This window comes from Bombina bombina, chromosome 5 (genome assembly GCF_027579735.1).
Source record: "Bombina bombina isolate aBomBom1 chromosome 5, aBomBom1.pri, whole genome shotgun sequence".
Classification (NCBI taxonomy): domain Eukaryota; kingdom Metazoa; phylum Chordata; class Amphibia; order Anura; family Bombinatoridae; genus Bombina; species Bombina bombina.
In genome coordinates this window covers 1,078,893,843-1,078,921,312 of record NC_069503.1, presented here as the reverse complement: position 1 = coordinate 1,078,921,312, position 27,470 = coordinate 1,078,893,843, and the positions used below count along the sequence as shown (strand labels likewise).

General features: G+C 38.5%; 1 protein-coding gene across 1 annotated transcript in view; it reads left to right on the top strand.

Moving 5' to 3' along the window:
* Positions 1-27,470, top strand: part of ADCY8 (adenylate cyclase 8) — a 937,503-nt gene that overhangs the window by 508,209 nt on the left and 401,824 nt on the right. Inside the window, exon 4 of the mRNA XM_053715945.1 lies at positions 3,639-3,750. Within this exon, the coding sequence (XP_053571920.1) occupies positions 3,639-3,750 (112 nt within the window). The remainder of the gene's footprint in view (positions 1-3,638; positions 3,751-27,470) is intronic.

Here is a 27,470-nt window from a genome sequence, read left to right as displayed (position 1 = left end):
CCCTACAAATAGCCCTGAAAAGGGCTTTTTGCGTGACACTACCCCAAAGTAAACTGCTCTATTGCCAGCCCTTAAAAGGGCTTTTTGCGGGGCATGCCCCAAAGAAAACTGCTCTTTTACCAGCCCTTAAAAGGGCTTTTGGCGGGGCTTTGTCACAAAGTAAACTGCTCTTTTGCATCTAATCTAAATCCCCCTACACCGCTGCCACCTGTAATAAATGTATTAACCCCTAATTTAATCCCCCTACACCGCCGCCGCCTATATTAAACACATTAACCCCTAATCTAATCCCCCTACACCGCCGCCAGCTATATTAACTATATTAACCCTAATTATATTAGGGTTAATATAGTTAATATAGTTATTATATTATATATATTAACTATATTAACCCTAATTATATTAGGGTTAATATAGTTAATATCGTTATTATATTATATATATATTAAGTATAATAACCCTATCTAACTCTAACATCCTAACTAAACTCTTATTAAAATAAATCTAATATTAATATTATTAATAAAATATTCCTATTTAAATCTAAATACTTACCTATAAAATAAACCCTAAGATAGCTGCAATGTAATTAATAATTATATTGTAGCTATTTTAGGATTTATATTTATTTTACAGATAACTTGGTATTTATTTTAACTAGGTACAATAGCTATTTAATAGTTAATAACTATTTAATAGCTACCTAGTTAAAATAATTACCAATTTACCTGTAAAATAAATCCTAACCTAAGTTACAAATACAACTACACTATCTTGGATGCATCAGAACATAAACTCTGTTGTTTATTTGTTTAGCTGCAGATATGAATTATATAGCTGTTGGGATTTTGTGATATATTCTCATATGCCGTTATAACTGTGAGATTTCTGCTAAAAAAAAATGGCATTTTATTTGAAAATATTTGACTGCTTCCACGGTTTGTTTCCTCAGCTATATTTCATTAAAAGTTATTAGTACTTAAAGGGACATGAAACCCATTTGTTTTCTTTCATGATTTAGAAAGAGCATGTCATTTTAAACAACTTTCTAATTTACTTCTATTATCTAATTTGCTTCATTTTCTTGATAACCTTTGCTGAAAAGCATATCTAGATAGGCTCAGTAGCTGCTGATTGGTAGCTGCACATAGGTGCCTCTTGTGATTGGCTCACCCATGTTCATTGCTATTTCTTCAACACAGGATATCTAAAGACTGAAGCAAATTAGATAACAGAAGTAAATTGGAATGTTGTTTAAAATTGTATTTTCTATCTGAATCATGAAAGAAATATTTTGGGTTTAATGTCCCTTTTAAATATAATACGATGAATACAAACATACTATTAATCAGTTATTTCTTTTAGTAGAATTTATTTTAAAATTGAACTTGTAAAAATTATGATACCTTATTTTTTTATTCAGCATTTTCCCCCCCACTATCACTAGGTATTTAAATAGGTTGCTTCAATCAATTGTGTTACAGCTGTCTCTTTGTAGAGCAGAAATTAAGGGGACAGTAAAGTCACAATAAAACTTAAATGGATTGGATAGAGCATGACATTTTTTAAAATAAATATTCCTATTTATTTATACAATTTTGCATAGTTCTCTTGTTAACCTCTATTAAAGAGTAATCCTAGGTGAGCTCAGGAGCGTGCACGTGTTTGTAGCCACCTTGCAGCAGTGTTGGCAACTATGTTTATAGCAATGGTATACATAGTTGCAAACACTACTGCCTAGAATTTTACAGACACTCTAAAACTTTGCTATAAATATTGTTGCAAACAGTACTGATATATGGCTAAAGACACATGCATGATCCTAAGCTCATCTAGGAATACTCTTTAACAAAGAATACCAAGAGAACTAAGGCAAAATGATAATAGCAGTAAATTGGAAAGTTGTTTAAAATGGCATGATCTATCTGAATCATTAAAGTTCAATTTTGACTTTATTGTCCCTTTAAAGGGTCAGTAAACTAAAAATTTGATTTGCCATATTTTATTTTATTTCTGCATATTTAAAACGTTACAATGTAATGTCATTATTTATTTTACCTGATGTTGGTCTAGTAATTTAACAGTGAACATTGTAATATTTCCTCTCCCCCCAAAGAGGTTAAAGGGCCACTAAACCCAAAATCTTTCTTTCATGATTCAGATATAGAATAGAAATTTAAACAACATTACAATTTACTTCCATTGTTTATTTTGCTTCATTTTTTAAATATCCTTAGTTGAAGAAAAAGCAATGCACATGGTGAGCCAATCACACAAGGCTTCTATGTGCAGCAACCAATCAGCAGCTAGTGAGCATATCTAGACATGCTTTTCATCAAAGAATATCAAGAGAATAAAACAAATTAGATAATATAAGTAAATTAGAAAGATGTTTAAAATTGCATTCTCTTTCTAAATCATAAAAGAAAAAAATGTGGGTGGCATGTCCCTTTAATGTGCATTCAGTGGTATGCAGAACCATAACACCTCTACATGCTTTATCTGTGCAGGAGTATTTTATATCTTTCAATAACTGGCTACAGCAAAGGAAGTGAGATAACATTCAGGAGGCTTTTCATGGGGTGTGTCCTGAGTCTGCAAAACATTGCATAGTTTTCTAACAAAATGACAGATTCAAATGTTTTTCAAAACATTTAACTGCTTAAAGGGACACTGTACCCAAAAAATTTTCTTTCGTGATTCAGATAGAGCATGCAATTTTAAGCAACTTTCTAATTAAATCCTATTATCAAATTTTCTTTATTCTCTTGGTATGTTTATTTGAAAAGCAAGAATGTAAGTTTAGATGTCGGCCCATTTTGGTAAACAACCTGGGTTGTCTTTGCTGATTGGACAGCACCAATAAAAAAGTGCTGTCCATGGTTCTGAATCAAAAAATTGCTGACTCCTTAGCTTAGATGCCTTCTTTTTAAAATAAAGATAGCAAGAGAACGAAGAAAAATTGATAATAGAAGTAAATTAGAAAGTTGCTTATAATGACATGCTCTATCTGAATCATGAAATAATTTTTTTGGGTTCGGTATCCCTTTAAAGATCTTTTGCAATGCAGTGAAAAATGTCCAACATATTAAAGGGACATGAAACCAAAAAGTTTTCTTTCATGTTTCAGACAGAGCATGCAGTTTTAATTAACTTTCTAATTTACTGCTATTATCAAATTGTCTTAGTTCCTTTTGTATCTTTTATTGAAAAGTTTGTGAAGCAATATATGGCAGCAGTTTTACAAGAATGTTATCTATTTGTCGAGCACTAGATGGCAGCACTATTTCCTGTCATGCAGTGCTCGTCACCTACCTATGTATCTTTTCAACAATGAATACCATGGGAACTAAGTCAATCTGATAATAGAAATAAATTAGAAACAGTTTTAAAATTGTATGCTCTGTCTGAATCACAAAATAAAATGTTGAGGTTTCAAATCTCTTGAATTAAAAAAAACAAAACTTTATTGTCCTTTTAATTTGAAACAGTGAACACTTTTATATTTTTGAAAATAAATTTCCATTATTTAGCAAGAAAAGCAATATAGGTTCATACTTCATTGCAGTTGTGATTTATTATTGATTTATTGCACCTAATGAAATGAGATATTAATGTTATTTCCATATTTTATTTAGCATTCTTTTTGCAGATGTAAAAGGGTTCACCAACCTTTCCACTACCTTGTCTGCGCAGGAGCTGGTGCGCATGTTAAATGAACTTTTTGCAAGATTTGATCGACTAGCACATGTAAGTTTAAATAAATTATTACATTACTCAAGTTACCTTGAAAAATATTTTGAAATAAATGATGTTTATCAAAATCTTTAGTTTACTGTATATGCTTAAATTTATTAATGAAATATAGATTGAATATAAAAAGGAAATTTGCACTGTAAAATTATGCTTAAAGGGAAATTTCAATGTAAAATTGTGCTGGAGCACATTGAATTGTTTACAAATAGCTCATTCACTTTTGTTTTGTCATTTGAAATGTATTGTATTTTTATTTAGCTCTTTGCAAACCAATGCAGTTACATTTAACATTACTTACTGGTGTTTTTTTGTTTGTTTTTTTGTCTGCTCAATATTAGTATTGTGGGTAAAATAAAACCTAATCTGCTTGTCTGTGACATTGTATTGTAAAATGAATGTGTGGGGGTAGGAGAGAAAAATCAGAATACGAGTTGAGCGTAAAATACTGCGTAAAATACTGCTTCCCCAAAAGCAATATTTGCACTCAATTGAGTAATACCATAAATGTGCACTGCTATTACAAGTGAGGTGCAATGCGAATGCAACCTTGCATTGACATTGCGCAGAAGCATTGCTTTCACAAGAAAGCGCTTCCATATGCCCCAATGGGAGCCTCGTTCTCATGACATGACACAGGGAATGAAAACTAGTGCAGCGAAGGGGGTAAATTGCCCAGCGATGAGCAGCAAATGCAAATATATATGAATATGAATATATACATATTTTTATGTGTTTATATTTAGATATATACACATATTAACACATACATATATATGTATGTAAGCATATACATACTGTATATATTTACAGGGAAGACACAGTTCCCATAGAGCACAATGTAAAGGCATTTTTCTGTGACATTTCTTTTTTCTAACACCCCACAGCCCCGACTTTAGTCCCCAAAAACTGTTAATTGCATTTTTTTTTAATTTTTTTTTTTTAAATGTTTGTTTCTTAATGTTTTAATTGTTATTTCATTTAGTTGCTTAACCTTGTACAAAATAAAGTTTAGTTACATTTAACATTACTTATAGGTGTTTTTTCTCTGCTTTATATTAGCATTATAGGTAAACAAAATCATATTTGCTTGCCCGCAAAATTGGATAAGAAATAAGGGAAAAATAGAGACATAGAGGCCTATTTGACAAATGTCTGTCCGACATAATCCGATCAGCGGATCATGTCCGACAGACATCGCTGAATGCGGAGAGCAATACGCTCTTGTGAACTGCTGGTGCAACTCCGCCCCCTGCAGATTGCGGCCAATCAGCGGATCATGTCCGACAGACATCACTTAATGCAGAGAGCAATACGCTCTTGTGAACTGCTTGTGCAACTCCGCCCCCTGCAGATTGCGGCCAATCAGCGGATCATGTCCGACAGACATCGCTGAATGCGGAGAGCAATACGCTCTCCGGATTCAGCATTGCACCAGCAGCTCTTGTGAACTGCTGGTGCAACTCCGCCCCGTGCAGATTCGCGGCCAATCGGCCACTAGCAGAGGGCGTCAATCAACCTGATCGTATTCAATTGGGTTGATTTCCCTCAATGTCTGTCCGCTTCCTCAGAGCAGGCGGACAGGTTATGGAGCAGTGGTCTTTAGACCGCTGCTTCATAACTGGTGTTTCTGGCGAGCCTAAAAGCTCGCCAGAAACACGAGGCTTCACGCTCCATACGGAGCTTGATAAATAGGCCCCATACTATTTTAAAACACTTTGAAATATAAGTGCATGAAATATTTGCTTTACCTTTTTTAAACACAGAGATCGGCACCTTTTTCATCCTCCAGTGCCGATTTGAGAGTGTACTTAGTCACTGATTGGTAAGTATGCTATTGTGCACAAGCTTGACAGGCAAGCAAATGAACAGCATGTACACACCACTTGGGTAGTTGTCAAGGTAAATGTCTTTTTAATAGACATTTATTGCAAAATTCATAGCAATATGCTGAGATTATCCCTGAATGATAAAATGATGAAAGTTAAAGAAAGGATAATTATTAATGGGAAGGTAAGTAATGTAGTTGATTAATTATGCGATGAATAAAAATGACCACAAGCGAGGTCTAACTTCTGGAGAAGAAGAGTCTCAGGATAGTCCTATAGGATGTTTAATTTCTGGCCTACAGGGTTTTTTTTAGATTATCAAAGCTCAGAGTAGGCAAATCAGCAGAACATACTCCCAGTTTGCTAAATTGTCTACCATTGATATGGTCATTTGGAATTCATTTTGTATGTTTTGATTTATTGTTGTAGGCAGTCAGGCAGAGTTCTGTTAAAAATGGTTTTGTAATAGTGGTGGTTACGGTCCCTATGCCATTGTAGACATAGAGGGACTGTATATAACTTTTTAACTTGGTAGGTTGGTTGACTTGCATTGGCAATTTCCAAAATGCAAAGCCTCTCTCTTTGTAAGTTTAGGTCATTGAAGTATTGTTAAAATAAAATTGAAACACGCAAACACTCTTAAAGGGACATTAAACACTTTGAGATGGTAATATAAAATGATAAATTGTATAATTAAAAAAAAATCTGCAATATACTTTCATTCTTTATTTTGTTTCCTTTTCCTGTAATTCCATTCTGAAATTGTGAGCTTTTCAGTTCCTGTTAGAAATATAATTGTAGAACACTGTTATATTCCACACAGCCATTGGCTGCACACTCTAGTGACCTATTCATAACTGTCCCAAATTGGCCACAGCAGAGAATGTAACCTAAGTTACAACATGGCAACTCACATTGTTTTATAGACACTAAAACTTTGCACTTATATTGTCAATATTTACACAGCTAATTAAACTTCACATGTTATTCTGAGACTAATCTTTTCTTTAAATGCATCATTCTGATGTACCTTTAAAATGAATTAAACTTGCATGATTCAGATGGAGCGTGTCATTTAGGACACTTTTAAATTCACTTCTATTTTCAAATGTGCTTTGTTATCTTTATGTCCTTCGTTAAAAAAGAATATGTACATATGCTACACATACTGGGAGCTAGCTGCTTTTTGGTGCCTACACACATTTGTATTTTGCCATTGGCTCACAAGCGGTGTTTAGCTACCTCTCAGTAATGCATTGCTGCTCTGCAGCTGATTTTAACTATGTTTTTAATTTATTATAAAGGTATACTGTATAAAAGGAACAGTGCAACAATAATGCCCTAATACAAAAGAGCATTTTCTTTTTTTAACTTTTATATCCCTTTAGTGCAGACTTGAACCTAAAATTTTGATATCACGTAACAAATCTCTTGATTTATTATGCACTCCGGTGATATGTGTTACATGTTTTCAATTCAAAGTATTTTTAACGAATATTGGGCCAGATTACAAGTGGCACACTATTTAGCACTTTCACTCGAGCGACAACACCGGTTAGCACACATTTTACAAGTTGAAAGTGTAAAATTTAGCAAAACTGGATGTGCGTTGACTAAAGGACTTTGGATATCATGACAGTGCTAACTTATTCTCCGAATAGAGCACTGAAGGAAAAAAAAAGAATACTTTTCGCTTGCGCACTAACCCCACCATCATATTAAACCCATAGGGCTATATCCGACAAGAGTTATTAATATTTCACATTCCAATGTTCTTCATATACAGGAATTATTATTATTATTTAAAATAGATATTTCTATAAATATATGTATATATCTATACCTGTATATATTTATATAGATATATAGGTATAGATTTACAGTATATATTGCATTAACAGTATTATATATATATATATATATATATATATATATATATATATATATATATATATATATAGAGAGAGAGAGAGAGAGAGAGAGAGAGAGAGAGAGAGAGAGAGAGAGAGAGAGTGAGAGAGAGAGAACAGTTAGGGTGGATTTGCACTCACATCTCAAAAGAAACAGCAACTGCCAGGGTGTCAGGAAATATAATTTGTATCTAATATAGTAAAGATCCACACTCACTGGACTTGTATCAATTGCGATATTTATTATAGTGATGTTTCGGAGGAAGAATGCCTGATGGTCTGAAGAAGGGGCATTCTTGCTCCGAAATGTCACTATAATAAATATCAAAATTGACACAAGTCCAGTGAGTACGGATCTTTACTATATTATATACATATATAGTAATTATATATTATATATATATATATAAAATTATATTTAAAAAGAAAAATATTTTTTTTTTATATGAAATACATTGGAACATAAAATATGCGTAACGCGCTTTGGGATTTGCAGTGTAGATCTAACGCGGTATCTGGTTAACGCACATGAAGAATTTTTATATTTATAATTAGTAAATACATAAAGCACCTTAACATAACTCATGTTGGTTTATCACAGATGAAGAATTAGTATACTGTTATCAGCTTATGTGCGCAATTTTTTTTTTTAATATTTACATAACGAACCTTAAGATAACTAATTATTCATGTATGCTAACCCGACGCTGTGTTTAACCTATATTGTGAAACCTGAAGCGCACTACGCATATTTTACATTCCAATGTTCTTCACATAGAAAAAAAGGTTATTTTGATTCTTAAGTATGTATATATATATATATATATATATATATATATATGAAAATTTTATTGTAAAATATATAGCTATACCCATTTATCTATATGAATATATACAGGTATAGATATTTACAGATATATATATAGGAATATCTATTTAAAACACAAAGAAAATGTTTCCCTAAATAGCACTAAAAGACATTATATAATATAATTATTGAATTATTATTTAGACACACACACAAATTCCAGGTCATCTTCTCTGATGAGTCGAATTATCAGTTGCCCAACACCTGGTTAGATGAAGATCTGGAGAGGCCTACAAGCCACAGTGTCTCACACCCATTTTAAAATTGGTGGATGATCAGTGATGATCTGGGGGTTCTTCAGCAAGGCTGGAATCTGGCAAATTTATCTTTGTGAAGGACGCATGAATCAAGCTATGTGTGAGGTTATCCTGGAAGAAAACTTGTTTCATTCTGCTATGACAATGTTCCCCAACTCTGAGGATTGTTTTTTTTCAACAGGACACTGCTTCATGCCACACAGCCAGATAAATCAAGGTGTGGATGCAGGACCACTAGATCAAGACCCTGTCATGGCCAGCTGAATCTCCAGACCTGAACCCCATTGAGAACCTCTGAAAGATAGATGCTCACAAACCATCAATCAAAAAAGAGATGCTTGAATTTTTGCGCCAGGAGTGACATAAAGTGACCCAACAGCAATGTGAAAACCTGGTGGAGATCATGCCAAGATTCATGAAAGCTTTGATTGAAAATCTGGGTTAGAACATCTAAATTGTGTTGTTTACAAATTAATATGAATTTGTTTTATTTGCATTATACAATGCAATATACATATGTGTTTATATATGTACTAGGCGATAAGTCTGCCCTGAGGGCAGTCTATTTAAAAATATATAAACACCAAAGGTAATAATACAAAAAAATAAAAAATGTAAAATTACAGAAAAAAATGAACAAAGCTGTCCAAAGTAAAAAAAAATAAACCTAAACTAATACCCCTATGAAAATAAAAATTGCCCCCAAAATAAAAACACCCCCTAATCTAATACTAAACTACCAATAGCCCTTTAAATGGCTTTTTGTATGGCATAGCCCTAAGTTAAACAGCTCTTTCTCTTGTGGTGTATCCAGTCCATGGATTCATCCATTACTTGTGGGATATTCTCCTTCCCAACAGGAAGCTCCAAGAGGATCCCCCACAGCAGAGCTGTCTATATAGCTCCTCCCCTAACTGCCACCCCCAGTCATTCTCTTGCAGCTCTCGACAAGAGAAGTAGCTAGAGAGATGTGGTGAATTAGTGTAGTTTATCTTCAATCAAAAGTTTGTTAATTTTAAACGGTGCCGGCGCTGTACTGTTTTTTTACCTCAGGCAGAAATTAGAAGAAGAATTTGCCTGAGGTTTTTGATGATCTTAGCAGGTTGTAACTAAGGTCCACTGCTGTTCTCATACATAACTGAAGAGTATGGGGAAACTTCAGCTGGGAGAACGGCCTGCAGATTTAACTGCCCTGAGGTATGTTCAGTATATTTTTTTCTAGAGGATGATAAGAGCTAGAAAATTCTGAGAGTGCCTGATATAGTTAAGGTAAGCCTGATTGCAGTGATTTAATAAACGACTGGCATCAGGCTTGCAGTAAAGGGTAATTGTCATATTACTTTCTATTATGGATTAGTATGTAAAACGTTATATATATAAGAAATGTTTTTTACTGAGGTGATAAATCTTTATTTGGGGCCTAGTTTTCCACATGGCTGTTATTTTACTCCTATGAATAGTTTTTTAAGGCCCTCTGACTTTGAGTGCATGGTGGGAGGGGCCTATTTTCACGCTCTAATTGCGCAGTTGTTTATTACATCCTGAGACATCCAGCTTCCCTGAAGGAGTCCCCTGACATATTGGACCTCTGTAAAGGGTTTTTGTGCCTAAAAAAGTCATTTTATGGGAAGGTAGGAGCCACAGTAGAGCTGTGGCAGTTTGCTTGTGACTGTTATAACGGTTTTTACCGGTTTTTTTGCTTCGTTTTTGAATCTGAGGGGTTAATCATCCATTTGCTAGTGGGTGCAATGCTATTTTAGTCTATTATATACACTGTAAAATTTTCATAGAGTTAACTGCTTTTTTCACTGTTTTGCAGTTTTTGTGTTTGTTTTTTTCCCTTAAAGGCACAGTACCGTTTTTTATATTCTGCTTTTTCACATTAATTAAAGTGTTTTCAAAGCTTGCTGGTCTCATTACTAGTCTGTTAAACATGTCTGACATAGAGGAAACTCCTTGTTCATTATGTTTAGAAGCCATTGTGGAACCCCCTCTTAGAATGTGTACCAAATGCACTGATCTTACAATAAGTTATAAAGACCATATTCTGGCTTTAAAAGATTTATCACCAGAGGAAATTGACAAGGGGGAAGTTATGCCAACTAACTCTCCCCACGTGTCAGAGCCTTTAACTCCCGCTCAAGAGGTGCCAAGTACATCTAACGCGCCCATTGCGTATACTTTAAAAGACATGGTGGCAGTTATGAATCATACTCTTACAGACGTATTGTCCAAACTGCCAGGGTTACAAGGAAAGCGAGACAGCTCTGGGACTAGAAAAAATACAGAGCTCTCTGACGCTTTAGCAGCAATGTCCAATATACCTGAAGAAGGAGAGCTTCTATCTGTGGGTGATTTTTCTGACTCAGGGAAGACACTTCAACATGATTCTGATATGTCTACATTTAAATTTAAGCTTGAACACCTCCGCATGTTGCTCAGGGAGGTTTTAGCAACTCTGGATGATTGTAGTCCCAGAGAAATTGTGTAAATTGGATAAATGCTACACAGTGCCTGTTTACACTGATGTTTTTCCAATACCTAAGAGGTTTTCAGAAATTATTACTAAGGAATGGGATGGGAATGGGGTGTACCGTTCTCTCCCCCTCCTGTTTTTAAAAAGATGTTTCCCATAGATGCCGCTACACAAGACTTGTGGCAAACGGTCCCTAAGGTGGAGGGAGCAGTCTCTACTGTAGCAAAGCGTACAACTATCCCTTTCGAGGACGGTTGTGCTTTTCTAGACCCAATGGACAAAAATTAGAGGGTTACCTTAAGAAAATTTTTATTCAACAAGGTTTTATTCTACAGCCCCTTGCATGCATTGCCCCTGTCACTGCTGCTGCAGCCTTCTGGTTTGAGTCTTTAGAAGAGGCTCTACAGGTAGAAACCCCATTGGATGATATCCTTGACAAACTTAAAGCTCTTAAGCTAGCCAATTCATTTGTTTCTGACGCTGTTGTTCATTTAACCAAACTAACGACTAAGAACTCAGGTTTTGCTATTCAGACGCGTAGGGCGCTATGGCTTTAATTCTGGTCAGCTGACGTTACTTCAAAGTCTAAGCTTCTCAACATTCCCTTCAAAGGGCAGACCCTATTGGGGCCTGGACTGAAGGAGATAATTTCTGATATTACTGGAGGAAAAGGTCACGCCCTTCCTCAGGATAGGTCCAACAAATTAAGGACCAAACAGCCTAATTTTCGTGCCTTTCGAAACTTCAAGAGTGGCGCAGCTTCAACTTCCTCTAATACAAAACAATAGGGAAATTTTGCCCAGTCCAAGCTGGTCTGGAGACCTAACCAGGCTTGGAACAAAGGAAAGCAGGCCAAAAAACCTGCTGCTGCCTCTAAGACAGCATGAAAGATCAACCCCCTGATCCGGTAACGGATCTAGTAGGGGGCAGACTTTCTCTCTTCGCCCAGGCTTTGGCAAGAGATGACCAGGATCCCTGGGCGTTGGAAATTGTGTCCCAGGGATATCTTCTGGACTTCAAAGCTTCTTCCCCAAAAGGAAGATTTCATCTCTCACAATTATCTGCAAACCAGATAAAGAGAGAGGCATTCTTACATTGTGTTCAAGACCTCCTAGTTATGGGATGATCCACCCAGTTCCAAAGGACGAACAGGGGCAAGGCCTCTATTCAAATCTGTTTGTGGTTCCCAAGAAAGAGGGAACCTTCAGACAAATCTTAGATCTCAAGATTCTAAACAAATTTCTCAGGGTCCCATCCTTCAAGATGGAGACTATTCGAACCATCCTACCTATGATCTAGGAGGGTCAATATATGACTACCTTGGACTTAAAGGATGCTTATCTGCACATTCCGATACACAGAGATCATCATCGGTTTCTCAGGTTCACCTTCCTAGACAGGCATTACCAGTTTGTGGCTCTTACTTTTGGGTTAGCTACGGCACCAAGAATCTTTACGAAGGTTCTGGGGTCACTCCTAGCGGTCCTAAGGCCGTGGGGTATAGCAGTAGCCCCTTACTTAGACAACATTCTAATACAGGCTTCAAATTTTCAAATCGCCAGGTCCCATACAGACATTGTTCTGGCATTTCTGAGGTCACATGGGTGGAAAGTGAACGAAGAAAAAAGTTCTCTATCCCCTCTCACAACAGTTTCCTTCCTAGGAACTCTGATAGATTCTGTAGAAATGAAGATTTACTTGACAGAGGCCAGGTTGTCAAAACTTCTAAACTCCTGCCGTGTTCTTTATTCTACTTCTCGCCCTTCAGTGGCTCAGTGTATGGAAGTAATCGGCTTAATGGTAGCGGCAATGGACATAGTGCTGTTTGCCCGCCTACATCTCAGACCGCTGCAACTCTGCATGCTCAGTCAGTGGAATGAGGATTACACAGATTTGTCCCCTCTACTAAATCTGGATCAAGACACCAGGGATTCTCTTCTCTGGTGGTTATATCGGGTCCATCTGTCCAAAGGTATGACCTTCCACAGGCCAGATTGGACAATAGTAATGACAGATGCCAGCCTTCTGGTCTGGGGTGCAGTCTAGAACTCCCTGAAGGCTCAGGGCTTGTGGACTCAGGAGGAGACACTCCTTCCGATAAACATTCTGGAACTAAGAGTGATATTCAATGCTCTTCAGGCTTGGCCTCAGCTAGCTGCGGTCAGGTTCATCAGATTTCAGTCGGACAACATCACGACTGTAGCCTACATCAACCATCAAGGGGGAACAAGGAGTTCCCTAGCAATGTTGGAGGTTTCAAAAATAATTCTATGGGCAGAGATTCACTCTTGCCATCTATCAGCTATCCATATCCCAGGAGTAGAGAACTGGGAGGCGGATTTTCTAAGTCGACAGACTTTTCATCCGGGGGAGTGGGATAGTTGATTCAACTTTGGGGCAAACCAGAACTGGATCTCATGGCGTCTCGTCAGAACGCCAAGCTTCCTTGTTACGGATCCAGGTCCAGCGATCCCAAGGCAGCGCTTATAGATGCTCTAGCAGCGCCTTGGTCTTTAAACCTGGCTTATGTATTTCCACCATTTCCTCTGCTCCCTCGTCTGATTGCCAAGATCAAGCAGGAGAGAGCTTCAGTGATTTTGATAGCACCTGCGTGGCCACGCAGGACTTGGTATGCAGATCTGGTGGACATGTCATCCCTTCCACCATGGACTCTACCGCTGAGGCAGGACCTTCTACTTCAGGGTCCTTTCAACCATCCAAATCTAATTTCTCTGTGTCTGACTGCTTGGAGATTGAACGCTTGATTTTATCAAAACGTGGTTTCTCCGAATCGGTCATTGATACCTTAATTCAGGCTTGAAAGCCTGTCACCAGGAAAATCTATCATAAGATATGGTGTAAATATCTTCATTGGTGTGAATCCAAGGGTTACTCATGGAGTAAAGTCAGGATTCCCAGGATATTATCTTTTCTCCAAGAAGGATTGGAGAAGGGATTGTCAGCTAGTTCCTTAAAGGGACAGATTTCTGCTCTGTCTATTCTTTTGCACAAGCATCTGGCGGATGTTCCAGATGTTCAAGCGTTTTGTCAGGCGTTAGTTAGAATTAAGCCTGTGTTTAAACCTGTTGCTCCGCCATGGAGTTTAAATTTAGTTCTTAAAGTTCTTCAAGGGGTTCCGTTTGAACTTCTGCATTCCATAGATATCAAGCTTTTATCTTGGAAAGTTCTGTTTTTGGTAGCTATCTCTTTGGCTCGAAGAGTTTCAGAGTTATCTGCCTTGCAGTGTGATTCCCCTTATCTGATCTTCCATGCTGATAAGGTAGTTTTGCATACCAAACTTGGGTTTCTTCCTAAGGTGGTATCTAATAAGAATATCAATCAGGAGATTGTTGTTCTGTCACTGTGTCCTAATCCTTCTTCAAAAAAGGAACGTCTATTACACAATCTTGACCTATTTACAAGCTATTAAAGATTTTCGTCAAACATCTGCATTGTTTGTTGTCTACTCTGGACAGAGGAAAGGCCAAAAGGCTTCAGCAACTTCTCTTTCCTTTTGGTTAAGAAGTATAATTTGCTTAGCTTATGAGACTGCTGGCCAGCAGCCTCCTGAAAGAATTACAGCTCATTCCTCTAGAGCGGTGCCTTCCACATGGGCTTTTAAAAATGAGGCTTCTGTTGAAAAGATTTGTAAGGCGGTGACTTGGTCTTTGCTTCATACTTTTTCTAAATTCTACAAATTTGATACTTTTGCTTCTTCGGAGGCTATTTTTGGGAGAAAGGTCTTACAGGCAGTGGTGCCTTCCATTTAAGCGCCTGCCGTGTCCCTCCCTTCATCCGTGTCCTATAGCTTTGGTATTGGTATCCCACAAGTAATGGATGCTTACCTGATATTTTTGTTGTTTTTTATTTTTAAACTACAGTCACCACTGCACCCTATAGTTTCTCCTTTCTCTTGCTTGTCTTCGGTCGAATGACTGGAGGTGGCAGTTAGGGGAGGAGCTATATAGACAGCTCTGCTGTGGGTGATCCTTTGCAGCTTCCTGTTAGGAAGGAGAATATCCCACGAGTAATGGATGAATCCGTGGACTGGATACACCATAAGAGAAATAAATTTATCAGGTAAGCAAAAATTTTGTTTTTACTTAAAAACAGTTGCCAATTACCCCTTAACAGTAAAACCCCCACCCAACCAAACCCCCAAAAATAAGTCTAAAAAAACCAAAGCTACCCATTGCCCCTAAAGCTTAAGTCTAAGCCCCAAATAGGTACTCACTATTCCTGAAATCCGGCAGTTAAGGTCTTCTTCCAGGCGCCATCATCTTCTATCTTCATCCGTAGCGAAGGCGGCACGAAGCAGAGGTGCTCAGCGGCGGTCCTCAGCAGTGGTCCTCAGCAGTGTGGAGGCTCCTCTTCAACTGATCTCCGTTGTACACTAAAAATTGAATGGAAGGTACCACATTCAATTTGTGGTACCTTGCATTCCTATTGGCTAAAATTTTTAAATCAGCCAATGGGATTAGAGATTCTGAAATCCTATTGGCTGTTTAAATCAGCCAATAAGATTTCAGTAGCTCTCATCCTATTGGCTGACTTCAAAAGTTAAGCCAATAAAAATGCAAGGTACCCCATTTTTAAACGGGTACCTTGCATTCCATCTTCAGTGTGCGGCGACAATCGTACAAAGAGGATCTCCACGCTCGATAGCTCCACAGTCACCGGTCTTCTGTTCTGTAGTCACCTTCACTCTGTGCTGGCTTGGTCCTGGATGATGATAGAAGAAATCACCACGATGGAAGAAGCCTCCAAGAAGACTTCACCGCCTGGTAGAAGATCTTCTCCGCCAGGAACGGTGAGTACCTATTTGGGGTTAGATTTAGGCTTATTTTCTCTTGTTAAGTGTATCCAGTCCACGGATCATCCATTACTTATGGAATATATTCTCCTTCCCAACAGGAAGCTGCAAGAGTCCACCCACAGCAAAGCTGCTATATAGCTCCTCCCCTAACTGCCATATTCAGTCATTCTCTTGCAAGCCTCAACATAGATAGGAGGTCGTGAGCGTCTGTGGTGCTTTCTACTTAGTTTATTCTTCAATCAAAAGTTTGTTATTTTTAAATGGCACCGGAGTGTGCTGTTTATCTCAGGCAGTATTTGGAAGAAGAATCTGCCTGCGTTTTTCTATGATCTTAGCAGACGTAACTAAGATCCATTTGCTGTTCTCACACATTCTGAGGAGTGAGGTACTTCAGAGGGGGAATGGCATGCAGGTTTTCCTGCAGATAAGGTATGTGCAGTAAAATATTTTTCTAGGAATGGAATTGACTAAGAAAATACTGCTGATACCGAAGTAATGTAAGTAAAGCCTTAAATGCAGCGATAGCGACTGGTATCAGGCTTATTAATAGAGATACATACTCTTGTAAAAATGTGTTTTAAAACGTTTGCTGGCATGTTTAATAATTTTTTAACATATGTTTGGTGATAAAACTTATTGGGGCCTAAGTTTTTTCCACATGGCTGGCTTAAATTTTGCATAGAAACAGTTAACTGAAGCTTCCCACTGTTGGCTGTGGCAGTTTGTTGTGTCTGTTTTTAAAAACGTCTATGTCATTTTTTTTTTTTTTTATCTGTTTTTTGCATTAAGGGGTTAATCATCCATTTGCAAGTGGGTGCAATGCTCTGTTACCTTATTACATGTACTGTAAAAATTTCGTTTGTTTTACTGCCTTTTTTTCACTGTTTTTCAAATTTTGACAAAATTTGTTTCTCTTAAAGGCACAGTAACGTTTTATATATTTGCTTGTTAACTTGATTTAAAGTGTTTTCCAAGCTTACTAGTCTCATTATTAGTCTGTTCTAACATGTCTGACATAGAGGAAGCTCTGTGTTCATTATGTTTTAAAGCCATGGTGGAACCCCATCTTAGAATGTGTACCAGATGTACTGATTTCATGTTAAACAATAAAGATCATTTTTTGTCTTTAAAAACATTATCACCAGAGGATTCTGTCGTGGGGGTAGTTATGCCGACTAACTCTCCCCACGTGTCAGACCTTTTGACTCCCGCTTTAGGGACTCACGCTCAAATGGCGCCAAGTACATCAAGGGCACCCATAGCGTTTCTTTTACCAGGGGATTCTGTCGAGGGGAAAGTTATGCCGACTAACTCTCCCCACGTGTCAGACCCTTCGACTCCCGCTTCAGGGACTCACGCTCAAATGGCGCCAAGTACATCAAGGGCGCCCATAGCGTTTATTTTACAAGACATGGCAAAGGTGGTGAATAATATTCTGGCAGCAGTATTAGTCAGACTACCTGAAATTAAAGGAAAGCAGTTAGCTCTGGGGGTAGATACAGAGCATACAGACGCTTTAAGAACCATGTATGATACTACCTCACAATATGCTTAGTCTGTGGGTGATTTTTTTTTTGACTCAGGGAAGATGATTTAACCTGATTCTGATATTTCTACATTTAAAATTTATGCTTGAGAACCTCCACTTGTTGCTCAGGGAGGCTTTGGCTGCTCTGAATGAATGTGTACAATCGCAGGGCCAGAGAAATTGTGTAGACTGGATAAATAATATGCAGTGCCGGTGTGTACTGATGTTTTTCCAATACCTAAAGAGGTTTACTAAAAAATTTTTAATAAGGAATGGGATAGACCAGGTGTGCCGTTCTCTTCCCCTCCTATTTTTTAGAAGAATGTTTTCTAATAGTTACCACCACACGGGACTTCTGGCAGACAGTTCCAAAGGTGGAGAGAAGAGTTTCTACTCTAGCTAAGCGTACCACTACCTCTGACGAGGACAGTTGTGCTTTTTAGATCCAATGGATAAAAAATGTTTATTCAACAGGGTTTTATCCTGCAGCCCCTTGCATACATTGCTTCTGTCACTGCTGCTGCGGCGTTCTGGGTTGAGTCTCTTGATGAGGCTTTACAGTTAAGCGACTCCATTGGATGAATATATTTGACAAGCTTATGCTAGCCAATTCCTTTGTTTTCTGATGCCTTGTTCATTTGACTAGACTAACGGCTAAGAATTCTGTTTTTTACTATACTGGCGCGCAGAGCGCTATGGCTTATATCATGGTCAGCTGTCGTGACTTTAATAAATAAGCTACTTAACTTCCCTTCAAGGGGCAGACCCTATTCGGGCCTGGTTTGAAGGAGATTATTGCTTATATCACTGGAGGAAAAGGTCATGCCCTTCCTCAGGATAGGTCTAAATCAAGGGCAAAAAAAAAAGAAAAAAAAAAAAAAGAAAAAAAAAGTCTAATTTTCGTACCTTTTAAAAACTTCAGGGCAGGTGTGGCATCCTCTTCCTCTAAGGCAAAACAAGAGGGAATTTTTGCTCAGTCCAAGGCGGTCTGGAGACAATCGGACCTGGAACAAAGATAAGCAGGCCAAGGAGCCTGCTGCTGCCTCTAAGGCAGCATGAAGGAACGGACCCCTATCCGGTAACGGATCCTATAGGGGGCAGACTTTCATTCTTTGCCCAGGCGTGGGCAAGAGATGCCCAGGATCCCTAGGCATTGGAATTTATATCCTAGAGATATCTTCTGGATTTCAAAGATTCCCCCCCCAAAAAAGGGGAGATTTCGCCTTTCACAATTATCTGCAAACCAGATAAAGAAGGAGGCATTCTTACATTGTGTACGAGATCCATCCAGTTCCAAGAGAGGAACAGGGACAGAGTTTTTACTCAAATCTGTTTGTGGTTCCCAAGGAGAGGGAACCTTCAGACCTATTTTGGATCTAAAGATCTTAAACAAATTCCTCAGAATTCCGTCATTTAAGATGGAAACTATTCGTACCATCTTAACTATGATCCAGGAGAGTCAATAGAGGACTACAATGGATTTGAAGGATGCTTATCCTCACATTGTGATGCATAAAGATCACCATCGTTTTTCAGGTTTGCCTTTCTAGACAGGCATTACCAGTTTGTAGCTCTTTCCTTTGGGATATCTACAGCCCCAAGAATCTTTATGGAGGTTCTGGGGTCGCTTTGGCGGTCCTTAGACCGCGGGGCATAGAAGTGGCCCCTTATTTAGACGACATCCTGATACAGGCGTCAAACATCCAAATTGCCCAGTCTCATACGGACGTAGTACTGGCATTTCTGAGATCACATGGGTGGAAAGTGAACAAGGAAAGAGTTCTCTATCCCCAATCTCAAGGGTTTCCCTCCTAGGGACTCTGATAGATTCTGTAGAAATGAAAATTTAACTGACGGAGTCCAGGTTGTCAAAGTTTCTAAATTTCTGCCGTGTTTTTTTCATCCCATCCGCGCCCTTCGGTGGCTCAGTACATGAATGAAATCGGCTTAATGGTAGCGGCAAGGGACATAGTACCGTTTGCACGTCTACATTTCAGACCGCTGCAACTATGCATGCTCAGTCAGAGGAACGGGAATTACACAGATTTGTCCCCCTGTTAAACCTGGACCAAGAGACCAGAGATTCTCTTCTCTGGTGACTATGTCGGGTCCATCTGTCCAAGGGTATGACCTTCCGCAGGTCAGGTGGGACAATTGTTACAATAGATGCCAGCCTTTTAGGTTGGGATGCAGTCTGGAACTCCCTGAAGGCTCAGGGATAGTGGACTTAGGAGGAGACCCTCCTTCTAATAAATATTCTGGAACTGGGAGTGATATTCCATGCTCTTCAGACTTGGCCTCAGTTAGCAACTCTGAGGTACATCAAACTCAGTCGGACAATATACACGACTGTGGCTTACATCAGCCATCAAGGGGGAACAGAAGTTCCCTAGCGATGTTAGAAGTCTTACAATAATTCACTGGACAGAGACTCACTCTTGTCTATCAGCTATCCATATCCCAGGTGTTGAGAACTGGGAGGTGGATTTTCTAAGTCGTCAGACTTTTCTTCCGGGGGAGTGGGATTTCCTCCGGAGGTCAAGACCAAGCAGGAGAGGGCTTTGGTGTTTTTGACAGCGCCTGCGTAGCCACGCAGGACCTGGTATGCAGATCTGGTGGACATGTCATCCTTTCCATCACGGTCTCTGCTTCTGAGACAGGTCCCTCTACCTCAGGGTCCTTTCAACCATCTAAATAGAATCAATCTGAGATGGACTGCCTGGAGACTGAACGCTTGATGTTATCAAAGCATGGCTTCTCCGAGTCAGTCATTGATACCTTAATACAGACATGAAAGCCTGTCTCTAGGAAAATTGAACATAGATATGGTGTAAATATCTGATTGTTATGAATCCAAGGGTTACTCATGGAGTAAAGTCTGGATTCCCAGGATATTATCTTTTCTCCAAGATGTTTTTGAGAAAAGGGTTGTCAGCTAATTCCTTAAAAGGGGACAGATTTTTACTCTGTCTATTTTTTTGCTCAAGCGTCTGGCAGGTATTCTAGACGTTCAGGCATTTGGTCAGGCTTTGGTTAGATCCAAGCCTGTGTTTAAAACTGTTGCTCCGCCATGGAGCTTAAACCTGATTCTTAAGGTTCTTCAAGAAGTTCCGTTTGAACCTTTTTTGTTCCATAGATATCAATCTTTATCTTGGAAAGTTCCTTTTGGGTAGCTAATTCCTCGACTCGTAGAGTCTCCAAGTTATCTGTTTTACAATGTGATTCTCCTTATCTGGTCCTTCGTACGGATAAGGTAGTCCTGCGTACCAACCTGGGTTTTTTCCTAAGGTGGTATCTAACAAGTACATCACTCAAGAGATAGTTGTTCCATGCTTGTATCCTAATCCTTCCTCAAAGAAGGAACGTCTATTACACAATATTGGACGTGGTTTGTGCTTTAAAGTTTTACTTACAAGCTACTACAGTTTTCATCAAACGTTCACCTTGTTTGTTGTCTATTCTGGACAGAGGAGAGGTCAAAAGACTTCAGCAGCCTCTCTGTCTTTTTGGTTAAAAAGCATAATTCATTTAGCTTATGAGACTGCTGGACAGCAGCCTCCTGAAGGGATTACAGCTCATTCTACTAGAGCTGTGGTTTTCACTTGGGCCTTTTTTAAATGTGGCTTCTGTTGAACAGATTTACAAGACGGAGTCTTGGTCTGCGCTTCATACTTTTCAAATTTAACAAATTTGATACCTTGCTTCTTCGGAGGCTATTTTTGGGAGAAAGGGTTTTTTACAGGCAGTGGTAACTTCCGTTTAAGTACCTGCCTTGTCCCTCCCATCATCCGTGTACTTTAGCTTTGGTATTGGTATTCCATAAGTAATGGATGATCCGTGGACTGGATACACTTAACAAGAGAAAACATAATTTATGCTTACCTGATAAATTTATTTCTCTAGTAGTGTATCCAGTCCACGGCCCGCCCTGTCACTTTAAGGCAGGTAATTTTTTCATTTGAACTACAGTCACCACTGCACCCTATGGTTTTTCCTTTCTCTGCATGTTTTCGGTCAAATGACTGAATATGGCAGTTAGGGGAGGAGCTATATAGCAGCTTTGCTGTGGGTGGACTCTTGCAGCTTCCTGTTGGGAAGGAGAATATATTCCATAAGTAATGGATGATCCGTGGACTGGATACACTACAAGAGAAATAAATTTATCAGGTAAGCATAAATTATGTTTTTTATTTTTTTTTATTTTTAAGATTAGGGATTTAATGGGCTTGTAAAAGAGCTTAATTCCCTTTTAAGCACAGTAAAAGAGCTGAATTCCCTTTTAAGGGCAATGCCCATACAAATGCCCCTTTAGGGGCAATGGGTAGTTTAGATTTTTTTAGTGTTAGGTTTTATTTTGAGGGGTTTGGTGGGTGGGGGGATTACTGATAGGGGGACTTAGTATTTTTTAAATGTAAATGTAAATAGCCTTTTAAGGGCTATTGGTAGTTTAGATTAGCGGGTGTTTTTATTTTGGGGGGCTTTTTCATTTTCATAGGGATTGGGTTTGCTTTTATTTTTGATCATTTTGTTTATTTTTTCCTGTAATTTTAGACTTTTTTTATTTTTTGTAATTTTAGGTTAGTTTTTTAAATTTAATGTTAGGTTTTATTTTTAAATTAATGTTTGGATTTTGTATTTTAATTGTAACTAAGTTTATGTAATGGGGTTAATTTAGGGGGTGTTAGGTTAGGGGGCTTATTAATTAAAATAGTTATCTGCGTTGTGGAGAGTTGGCGGTTTAGGAGTTAATAGGTTAATTAAGTTTATTGTGATGTGGGGGTTTGGTGGTTTAGGGGTTTATAGGTTATTTAAGTTTATTGCGATGTGGGGGGTCGGCGGTTTAGGGGTTAATAGGTTAATTAGGTTTATTGTGATGTGGGGGGGTTGGTGGTTTGGGGGTTAATGGGTTTTTTAGGTTTATTGCAATGTTGGGGTTGGCAGTTTAGGGGTTAATACTGTATTTTAATTATGTTATATGCGTTGTTTAATTTGTGGATTAGGGGTTAATTACTTCATTATTTTACAATGTGGGCGTTGGTGGTTTAGGTGTTTGTTAATACTTTGTGCCAATTTTTTTTATTTCTTGCGGGCGGTTATGTGTTTTTTCATTATTTTGTGCGGGCGGTTGTGTGTATGTGTTTTTTTTAAGGCTTCGTTTGCCTAAGCTGCATCAAGGTGGATTCCCAAAATGGCAGGGTGGTAAAAGAATCCACTTGTGGTGGATTGTTTGACCACCCTGCCATTTTCAGAATCCACCTGGATGCATCTTCACTGCATCAAGGAGGATTTTTTTGGCTGCCTCGCGCAGCCAGTATTCCTTTGGGGACGGACGTGTTACAAAAGCGATTATAGTATAGATGTGTATATATATGTAAATGGCTGCAAAAACATGTGTATATATATATAAATATAAGGAAAACATATACCCAATGGTAACTCTCCTTGTGGAAAGTGCGTCACCTGTGAGTTCATGAAACGTACTAAAATTTTCTCTGGCAATAGCTGTACTAATTTTAGAATAAACCACTTCTTCAATTGTAATAGTGAAGGGGTGGTTTATCTACTTGAATGTTCATGTCCCAGGTTTTACATGGGAAAAACAAAGAGAATGTTTAAGGATTGCATAAAAGAACACTGCAATGATATTAAGGGAGAGATCCAAACAAGCAGCATAGCCAGACACTACCAGGAAAGACATAATAGTAATCCTGGGTGCTTAAAGTTCACAGGTATTGACAAAGGCCTATTGCATGGCCGTGGGGGAGACAATGATAAGTGTCTTCTCCAAAAAGAATCTAAATGGATCTATACTTTAAATACACTCTCACCTAATGGTCTAAATGAAAAACGTGATATGGCATGTTTTATTTAATCCATCATGCACATATATGTTCATATCGGGTTCCTGTCGGAATTCTTATAATTTATGGTCTATTGAGGTCACTTTTGCCCTCTCACTCTCACTCTTATATGTTGTAAAATGTACATAAGAAAAAAGAAAAAGGAAAAAAACTTATTTTTAAAAATACCCATGCATAAGATTTTGAATATGTGATATTGCATTATTTACCTAGCAATTTACGTATCAGTATTGTTAAATATGTGAGCTATGCCTAAAAAAGAAAAGGATAAAAATTTGTTGCTAAAATAATGTTGGTATTATTCACACTGTTTGCCAAAATATGATAATTTTGTTTATATGTATATATATTTCTGATTAGATAGTTGTTGTAATATAAGCTCCAATGACAGGGTTGAATCCAATAGCCCTGAGGAAGCCCCGTCTTGCACTGGACGTTAGCTGTGAAACGATCGTTGGCATTGGTTTCTGATGTCACGTGACGCACCTGCACGCTAAGGAATACCTGTTCACACTCGGCACACAGTTGGTGTTGGTTTGGACCTTGTCGTGGTTATATGGATACAATATAACTTCCAAGAACGCTTTACATACAAGCTTTTACCATCATATTACTGCAGGATTGGATTACAAACATTTTGGAACCCAGATAAGTGACTTATCATTATTTCTTCGTATTACTTGGCAAATCCACAATGTGGAGGGTTGTACTTGACAGACCTGATTGCCAGAGAACTTTTCCTTGCTGCTACGCTTGAACTGTGGTTCTGATAAACCTGCTTTCTAACAGCGTCTTGCTATGTATCATGCTAATAATGCTATATAAGTTTGTTATGTATTGCTGTTATTGATGCATTGTGGTACATAAATAGCAACATTTAAACACAATTTCGCCACACTTAGATCCCATTTATTCACCTGCACAGGAATTGCCTTTGTTCTTACTTAGGTCCTGTTTGTAGCTGGGTGTAGTGTAAGCGGTTTTGTTGTGTTTAGTTGGTTATTCATTTATGCTATATTCATTTTGCACTTTATGCAAGATATTCTCTAACCAACAAGTGTGCTGGTATTATATTCTATTGTATTTTTGTGCTGTCACGTGGCTTATTTTAGATACAGTGTGTCTTTAAGGAGATTTTATTGCTGTGTATATGTAAATATACAGCGTGATATTCTAAATGATTTTGAATGTGTAATTTAGCTCTATGTATAGAGCAATAAATACTGGCTTATTCCCTATCTTTTCTCTTGGTACATTTAATATGATGCACCATTATCTTTCTTATAGTACTTAGTTTATAAATTACCTATAGGGTCTGACTCTGCAGTACATATTTAATTAAAGGAGTATGCCATTATTCATTGGTTACAGCCAGTTTGTCTTCTCAGTTATAGTAGCCATTTGTCCTTTACTAATATAATCATTTGTATATATATATATATATATATATATATATATATATATATACATGTGTGTGTTTGTGTGTGTGTATATATATATATATGAGCCCAATGAGCCATTTTCCCTCCCCGGTGTCATGTGACTCGTTAGTGTTACAAGGTCAAAGGTGTGAATGGGGAGCAGGTGTGTTAAATTTGGTGTTATCACTCTCACACTCTGGTCACTGGAAGTTCAACATGGCACCTAATGGCAAACTCTCTGAGTATCTGAAAAAAAGAATTGTTGCTCAACATAAAGATGGCCTAGGCTATAAGAGGATTGTCAAGACCCTGAAACTGAGCTGCAGCACGGTAGGCAAGACCATACAGCAGTTTCACAGGACAGGTTCCACTCAGAACAGGATTCACCATGGTTGAAAAAAGAAGTTGAGTGGACGTGCTCAGAGTCATATCCAGAAGTTGTCTTTGGAAAATAGATGTATGAGTGCTGCCAGCATTGCTGCAGAGTTTGAAGGGGTGGGTGGTCAGCCTGTCAGTGCTTAGACCATACGCCGCACACTGCATCAAATTGGTCTGCATGGCTCTTGTCCCAGAAGAAAGCCTCTTCTAAAGATGATGCACAAGAAAGTCCGCAAACAGTTTGCTAAAGACAAGCAGACTAAGGACATGGAATATTGGAACCATGTCCTGTGGTCCGATGAGACCGAGATAAACTTATTTGGTTCAGATGGTGTCAAGCATGTGTGGTGGCAACCAGGTGAGGAGTACAAAGACAAGTGTGTCTTGCCTACAGTCAAGCATGGTGGTGGGAGTATCATGGTCTGGGCCTGCATGAGTGCTCCCGCACTGGGGAGCTACAGTTCATTGTGACATACTGAAGCAGATCATGATCCCCTCCCTTCGGAGACTGGGCCTCAGGGCAGTATTCCAACATGATATTGACCCCAAACACATCTCCAAGACGACCACTGCCTTGCTAAAGAAGTTGAGGGTAAAGGTGATGGACTGTCCAATCATGTCTCCAGACCTAAACCCTATTGAGCATCTTTGGGGCATCCTCAAACAGAAGGTGGGGGAGTGCAAGGTCTCTAACATCCACCACCTCCTTGATGTTGTCATGGAGGAGTGGAAGAGGACTCCAGTGGCAACCTGTGAAGTTTTGGTGAACTCCATGCCCTAGAGGGTTAAGGCAGTGCTGGAAAATAATGGTGGCCACAAAAAATATTGACACTTTGGGCCCAATTTGGATATTTCCACTTAGGGGTGTACTCACTTTTGTTGCCAATGGTTTAGACATTAATGGCTGTGTGTTGAGTTATTGTGAGGGGACAGCAAATTTACACTAAAAAGAAAGCAAGTTAAGGAGTCACTCCTATATGTAAATGTCTTGTCCGCAGAGTTAGTTTATAATGAAACTTCACCCAATGTACTGTAATATTTTTCTGTGGTTCAGGGGGATGGATATGTGCAGGTGAGTGGCTAATGTTGGAGCGCAAATTAGCATACAAATAATAAACGCCTGTATCAAGCAACCGCTGTGTGACTCACCGCTCCAAGGATATGGTTCCGTCAGGCTTACTGGAGGAACTGCCTTTCATAGAGCTTCCATAGCCCCTTCGTTCTCTCTGCCAACTCCCAAAAATGCCGGGCCCACTCCAGGAGTTTCCTTTACCCCCGCTACACTCGCAGCTTGTGTGCCCGGCTCCTATGTGTGACGTCACTCTCCAGCGTGCCTCGATCTCCTCTGCGCTGTGTTTCCTTGCGCACAGCTCTATAGCCACTCACCACGCTCGCTTCTCCGCTACCAATCCCCACTCAGTCTCCAACATCTGGGCTTGCTCTCCGGTTCAAGGATCCGCTTACTGAACCAAGGTAGGGTCTCGGTATTTTGAAACAAAGGAGCTTCCCACTCCTCTAGGATATAGAAAAAACAGGTTTCCAAGAAGGCAACGACCCTCAATATGTAAAAATCCAACAGTCCATTTTATTAAGTACACATGGTACAAAGATATAAAAACAAGTAGAGCAGCATCAAAAAATGTACAAAAGCAGTAAGTAAGATCACAGTCTTACGCGTTTTAGCATAGATTTGCCGTAATCATAGACTCATTGTGAATTAGTTACAACATACATTTAAAGAACCAACTCTCACCTGATTGGTACCTTAAAAACATACACCTACTGCTTTAATTAGATAGCTACACTAGGTCCTAAAGACCTCCCTCTCTCTCTCTCTCTCCTGTCATTGTATTTTTACTTTTATTTATACAGATTCATTTCTCTTCAGAACTTTTTCTCTTTAGAACCAGAGCTTTATGTCATTTACCACAAATTTACACTGTTATACAGGCTGTACACTCAGTACTTTACATTGTAGCAAAGCGTAATTTCTTCAGTGCTGTCACATGAAAATATATAATAAAATATTTACAAAAATGTGAGGGGTGTACTCACTTTTGTGAGATACTGTATATACATATAGTCAAAACAAATGGAGTAAAACCGGCACTCTAAAAAATGATACAACTTTATTGCCCATGATGTTTCCGGTTATAACTTTCCCCTTCCTCTGACTCTATTTGTTTTGGACTAAGTTATTGTTAAACCAGAGCAACCCAGGATGAAGCAAACGTTAATGGATTGCAACGTACTGTAAAGCTACAAACACACACACACACATATATATATATATATATATATATATATATATATATAAATACACACACAAACACTGGCATAGTTATATGTCTGGATGAATAGGTGCTTGTGCAG